General features: G+C 44.8%; 1 protein-coding gene across 1 annotated transcript; it reads left to right on the plus strand.

Moving 5' to 3' along the window:
• The first annotated feature begins 3383 nt into the window (after window positions 1–3383).
• Window positions 3384–6719, plus strand: slc35g2b (solute carrier family 35 member G2b). The gene is made up of 2 exons (XM_029149110.3): window positions 3384–3900; window positions 4956–6719. The coding sequence occupies exon 2, from the start codon at window positions 4991–4993 to the stop codon at window positions 6239–6241; it is 1251 nt and encodes a 416-aa protein (XP_029004943.1). The 5' UTR covers window positions 3384–3900; window positions 4956–4990; the 3' UTR covers window positions 6242–6719.
• Window positions 6720–6918: the final 199 nt, after the last annotated feature.

Below are 6918 nucleotides of genomic sequence, written 5' to 3' on the forward strand. Positions count from 1 at the left end.
AGCCAGAACATTCTTATAAATTGGAACCAGTAGGATGATTTCTGTAGATTAAAGGAAAAGAATTTTAAAGTGACCCATCTGCTGCTCACACTGATGCTAATATTTGCTAAGTCATGCTCATAATGTTCAACACAAGCTGTGACTGTGATCCGTCACAAAGTAATCACAGCCCAGAGCACATTGCTCCCAAATGAGAAAAGTTCCCTCAGAACAAAAAGATCAGCTTTACTGGCTGTGAAGTTATGCAGAGTCGTCGCAGGCACAGCACAGTCTCACTGCAAACTAGTCATATTAAAAAAAAAAAAACAAGAAAGAAAGAATTAACAGCTGCTGCAGCTTCAGGATCCAATTACACCCAGCGAAGGCTGCTCCGAGAACCTGATAAAACGCAGTAAGTGCAAAGATGATGTGTTAAAGTTGCCGTCTTCTGCAGTGGGAGCAAGTCTGAACTGAACAGAGTTTGTAGAAGTGGGAACGCCTGCACTCCCTTCAGCAGCGAGCTCGCCACACACGGCCTGCACCCATATTTCTAGTAAATGCTAATGCTGCAGCAGCCACGGTAACGGAGACACCCTCTAAATCAGCACATTAGCATTTTCACCGTGTTCTGTGGTAGCAGTTATCAGTGGACCAACTGTGCTTAATTACTGCTCTACTACGCTGCTAGCGTGGCTATAAGTGGGGAGACGTCATATATAATATGCATCACGCAATCTGTGATAACACACTTTGAATCTAGACCTGGATGAAATAAATGGTTTTTTTTCTGTTGCTCTGGTTGGAGAGGACGTCAGCAACGAAGCTCCTCTTTAGGGGAAGTCGGAATCCTCGTCTGCTCATGAATAATTAAAACAGCTGGATTTAGAACAAACTGCTGAGTTGGCCTATTTAGGATTCATGGAGGGACGAGTTCCTGTTGCGTCAGTTGTCAAATGGGATGAGCTATTTTAAAACAACATAAAGCTGTGATTTTATCGATTATATAATTATACTCCATAAAGCATTTCTCTTGCTTGCTGAGAATGGTGCCATGTTTGCTTGACTGCGCTCACCAAGTTATTCTGTATTTCTCCTCCCCAGAGATGAACCAGGTTTATTCTCTCACCACCCACACACAAATTGCCTATTTGAGTCACAATCTTCCATTCACCCCACTTTATTTGCTCCGTGTCAGTAACCAGCCTCCGCTGTTCTCCAAATCCCCAAGCTGCTGTATGAACCTGTCAGTCAGTTCATGGTTTATACAGCTGCCCAATAGAAGGGGACAGGCTGGATGCGCGTCTGCTGATTTCTGTCCTTCAGCCAATAAAACGGAAACATAACTGCTTAATCGATGACAGAAGACCTAAGCCGGAGATAAATGAACCACATGTCCATCACTACATCCTTTGAGAGGTTTTAGAGGAAAAAAACATTAATGATCAATATAAAATCCACCTCAAGGCTCATCTATATACAGTATATATCCAACAGGTCAGAGGTCATGCACATTTCTTTTTAATAGAAAACAACTTGCTAGGAGAAAGAATTGCACTTTGAAAACCTGCACTGACGATCTGAGCCAGGAGGTAAATGTGCGAAAGCAGGAAAGTCCCCTGAGGTCATGGACCGGAATTAATTACTGTAGAGCTTAATGCTTAGTGCCTCTGTCTGTTGATTAAAATGTTGGAAGTTTGTCTAATTAGTGCTCGACCTCAGTAGTGACATGCCTCCTACAAACACGGCAGGGTCACTGATCAGACAGTAAGATACAAATCACTGCTACTTGCTGAATTAAATGTCACAGTAACAAATCTGACCTGTTGTTGCATCTAATTAGTCTTCACTGTGTGTTCACATCAGTCGAAACTGCCCTCGTCCACATCTGTTATAATCACTGTAACTTAAACAAACAATGCAAGATACAGGCTGCTCTCCACTGGCTGATAACATGATCCATATGTTTTTATTGTGCCCTAACAGCCTCTGTTGCTCGGTAGCTCTCTGGCGTCAGCAAGAGGGAAGCGTAGCATGTGCTCGTCTCTCTAGAGATGTTTAATTGAGCAGATTCATCGCTGTTCATCCTTAAAGCTATTTTTTTTCCAGAAAAATCACAAATCTTCCTTGCTTCATAGCTTACTTGTGGTTCAATGAGCTGTAAGGCATTTTAGAGCTGTGTGTGTGTGTGTGTGTGTGTGTGTGTGTGTGTGTGTGTGTGTGTGTGTGTGTGTGTGTGTGTGTGTGTGTGTGTGTGTGTGTGTGTGTGTGTCTTATTCCTGTGGGACAGACAGTGGATCCTTAAACATTCACAGCTTTATACACACCCCGGCAGTCATTAGCCTCCGCTTGTTATTTTAATATATATATATATATATAATTATTGAGCCATGGCTCGATGTGTTTAATCTAAAGACCTATTTAATTGCTTTTGTTGCTTTATTGATATTCTGTTTATGTACTGTAGTTCCCGAATTGTTATCGCTGAAATATCGAAGCATACTTTGTTTATTCACAGTTCTTTATAGGCAGTGTCACTGCATTATAGCCACAGACCTGTCATATATTTGTCTGTTGTTAAGTTGACATGCTTAGTATTGATTCATTTACATTCCAAGTCAGCTCTGTTGCCTGCTGTCTGGTTTACGGTGCCTGTAAACAGCCAAACTGACATTTATTTGCCACAGTGTTAGAAATCACCGTCCATCCTTTTCTGGACTTATTAAACTCATCATGTTACAGAGACATTGACATTATACCTGACCTTACTGACAGATGCTCCTGCTGCGTTGCCTGGAGGGGTGAACACACAAATCTAATTTGACTGCTTTCAGCATCCTCCGTCTTTCAGTCAGATTTGCGTCTGCCTTTCATCAGCTTACGTGTCCCTCCTGTGTTTTACGTCAGCCTGCGTTTCACTTCCTTTTAGCAAATTAGATTACTCTATTTGACAAGCGTAAGCGACGGGGTCTCCCTAAAGGAATATAAATGTATTGAACATATTGAACAAGTGGGGAAAAGGTATTCAGAGCAACTCATCTCCTGAGAGTGTTTTTGAGATTCTCCCACGCTTCCAGAGAGGATTATGGGAATCCCAAACACTCCAAGCTAATGTATGGTACCAAAGTAAAGCCATAACAGGGCTGTAGGCTCATGTACCATCGGACATCGGAAGAGCTGAGCAGCGTGACCTACTTAATAGTTACACAGTATAATACAGAGAACATGAGCAATTAAACTTAAGCAGAACGTGGTTAAAAGACTTGAACTGAGGACGTGATTGGATGTAAAGGATGTGATGGATCACAAAGTATCATTCAAAACATGTTTTATTTTTCTGTTGAGTTTGAATTCTCATTCATCAGCTCCTACACTGTAGTTGAAATGCTGTTTGTCTTCGTGTTGCTCCACATGACTGTTCGTCTCACGGTGCAGACGCGATGTAAGCCTCCCCATGAATACCAGCGGGCTCCTCTTCACGGGGATCTTGTTTTACCGTGTTCCTCCCGCTGATAGAAACAGCAAGGCAACAGTTGACGGACCTTTTTTCTGTTAACCCAACGCAGTGGGAAAAGGGGGAGGGGGAGCATTGGGGATAACCACTGGATGGGAGAGCGGTAGTCGCCTCTCTACAACCCCCCCACCCCCCCCTCGCTTCAGCTTCATCATCATCATCATCCTCATCATCATCAACGCGCTCAGCAACATCAGCTTGAGCTTCACCAGGAGCTGGAGCTGCGTCCATCGACGGCGCGCACAACAAATAAGCAGCTCGCATCTTCAGGAGACGCTCCACTCGCGGGGAAGATGGGGAAATGGCAGCTGCAGACGAGCAAACGTGAGAAGCAACAACTCAAAGGACAGCTTCATTTATGACACAGATCGGACTGTAGGCACCGGAAGGAGATATTTAAACAGTAAGAGGTAAGACGGTTTTTTTTACTGCATTTACTTTGCGGCTATAACATAAATACCTCATAGGCTAAAGGACCAAATCCCCCGGTTTAAATCTGAAATTTGACAAAACAAACTCTATTTGGAACTAAATTTTAATATGTATGAAACCTAGTAGTTTTTTCCATATCGAATCGTTCGTACATCCATTAAAATCATAATTGGTCTGGTTTTACCGGCTGTAAATATTGAGCCATCATATATTTGACTGTGACCGCTCCTCGTTTTGAACAATCGTCAACATCACTGTGAATACGTTCTAAACGTGTGGTTTACGTTACATTAATTGCCAATTTATGTTAATGTGTGTTTCGACAAGGAGGAGCAGCTGCTTGTAGGAATAGAGACGACAAATAAGAGCATCTCTCTGCCCCCTGGTGGTTTTGATTCATGCTGTGCGTCGTTGGACTGACGGCTTGTAAAAGCTGAAAACATATTAAATTCATTATATAATGATTTAAAATTTTAATTAGCTCCATTTTAAGGCTACTTTGTAATTTCATTTTAAACCTTGACTGCTTCTCAGAGTAAATATTTAATACTGTAGGCTCAGTGCACCCACTCAAACCATTCAGCACTGTTTTCCAGAGATTTGCTAATTTACGGTGACTCCCTACTCATCTCGTAAGTGGCCCATATTCATGTCTTGTCCCCTGTGTGGTTTGCTGTTATGTAATTCCATCCCCATCAGACTGCATCAGCCTCAGAATGTGGCTGCTGCTTAGCTTACATGAGCTTGCCTGGGATAAATATAGCACGCGTGTGAGTCTAGAGTTAAAAGCTAAGTAAGATAACTGACAAACGTGCGCTTCTTACGTCAGCCACGTGTGCGAAGGGCTCAGCATGTGTTTTTGGATGCTGAGAAATCTTATTCTCACAATTTAGGGAAATTTAATTCAGACAGTTGAAATTTGAAATTTGAAATTTTTAAAATTTCAACTTTTTAAATTTCAAATTTGAATTTTTTTAAATTTCAACTGTTTAAATTTCAAATTTATGCTGACACTGTGGCTTTCATTCTTCAGATTAACTCCCCCAACCCCCCGCCACCTAAAGAACCATGGATGTATCATCCTCCTCGCTCCAGTACGGATCAAAGAAGCGGGTTAAGATTCACCCAAACACGGTGACAGTGAAGTATGCCACCCACTACCCCCAGCCCGGGGACGAAGGGTACGATGACGCTCCCTCCTTCGAGGAGTTTGGCACCTTCGCCGAGGCGAACGCGGGAAAGAGGTTGGTGTCAGACAGCAAAGGGGGCAGGACTTTCTTTGGAACCATGGAGACACAGCCTAAGCAGCCAAGTGTGCAGAGAGACAAGGGCGTCGGGGGCCAGCTGGCCAGCTTCGGCGAGGCCAACGTGCTGGCCTCCAGGGTGACCTGGATGGCCTTATTCGGGGCCGCGGTGGCTCACGGGTGCGTGGCGCTGATCACCCGCCTAGCGGCCGACCGCTCCAAAGTGCCCTCCCTCGAGCTGCTCTTCATCCGCTCCGTGATCCAAGTGCTGTCCATCCTGGTGGTCTTCTACTACCACGAGGCGCCGTTCGGCCCCGCGGGCTACCGCCTGCGCCTCTTCTTCTACGGCGTGTGCAACGTCATCTCCATCACCTGCGCCTACACCTCGTTTGCCATCGTACCGCCCAGCAACGGCACCATCATGTGGCGTGCCTCCACCACAGTCTTCAGCGCGATCCTGGCCTTCCTGCTCCTGGACGAACGGCTGGCCTACACCGACGTGGTCACAGTGGTGGGCAGCGTGTTTGGCCTGTGCCTGGTTATGGTGCCAAATGTAGCCAGCGAGGACAAGTCCCGGCTGGGCTTTTGGAAGGAAGCCTTTGGCTACACAATGACAGTCATGGCCGGTTTGACCGCCGCCCTCTCCATGATCGTCTACAGAGCCATAAAGGAGCGGGTCAGCATGTGGACAGCACTCTTTACCTTCGGCTGGACGGGCACGGTGTGGGGTGCCTCCACCATGTTTATCATGCAGGAGCCCATCATTCCTCTGGATGCGGAAACCTGGGGCTATTTAATCGGGATCTGCATCTGCTCCACCGTGGCGTTTCTCGGGGTGTACTATGCTCTGAACAAGTTCCACCCGGCCTTAGTTAGCACCGTGCAGCACCTGGAGATCGTGGTGGCCATGTTCCTCCAGCTCATCGTCCTGAGGATGATTCCGTCCATTTACGACGTCGTCGGAGGCCTGGTCATCATGATCAGTGTTTTCACCCTGACAGGAGTCAAGCTGTACAGGGTGAGCAGGGCCATTCGGCAGGATTACCAAGAGATCCTGGACTCGCCCATAAAATAAGCTTAGATACGTCTGTCTATTTGTTTACACTGTTGCTTGGTTGTTCAATTTAAAGAATGTCTGAATCTTGATCTGATGATTTTGTATTGTTGTGGTGTTGGAAGAGTGCCAGTTGTGTCGCTAGCGTCTTAATAGCTGTGTGTGAACTAAGAGAAAAATGTGATACGGTGACAATTCCCCCTCCCTGTGAAATCAATGCTTTCATTGTCAAGTCATCACAGACCAAAATGTCTGCAGAAACGCAGGACTCTGTCTGATTTGTGTGCTTTATTTTGCTCCAAGAATTAAAATCCGATCCCATGAGTGGCACTGTAAGACGATTATTTAATGATACTCACCTTTTATGATCATGATATCATCAAGGCGTGTCTTGTCCCTCTGTTATCACACTGCCACACTGTGTAAATGTCAGCCAAGAAGTAATTCATACGTACAAGGAATGACAGAATAAAAATAAATACCACCAATGTTTCATAAAGCTACTGGTATTGATTTTCTTGGCTTCCTGTTTTCTCCCCAAAATATTTCAAGTGACCATCTGCAGCTTTTAGTATTTTCCTTACAGTTTCTAACACACTGTGTTTGATATTTAGCTCAAGATGCTGCTTCTTTCTACTTTTGGCCACATACTGTATCAAACTAAAGCCCAGAGGTCGGTGCACTTTTATCAATTAAAC

The sequence above is a fragment of the Betta splendens genome, chromosome 4 (genome assembly GCF_900634795.4).
Source record: "Betta splendens chromosome 4, fBetSpl5.4, whole genome shotgun sequence".
Lineage (NCBI taxonomy): Eukaryota > Metazoa > Chordata > Actinopteri > Anabantiformes > Osphronemidae > Betta > Betta splendens.

Bases quoted from the DNA above. Each gene is read 5' to 3' on its own strand.
- slc35g2b (XM_029149110.3), top strand. From the start codon at position 4,991: ATGGATGTATCATCCTCCTCGCTCCAGTACGGATCAAAGAAGCGGGTT.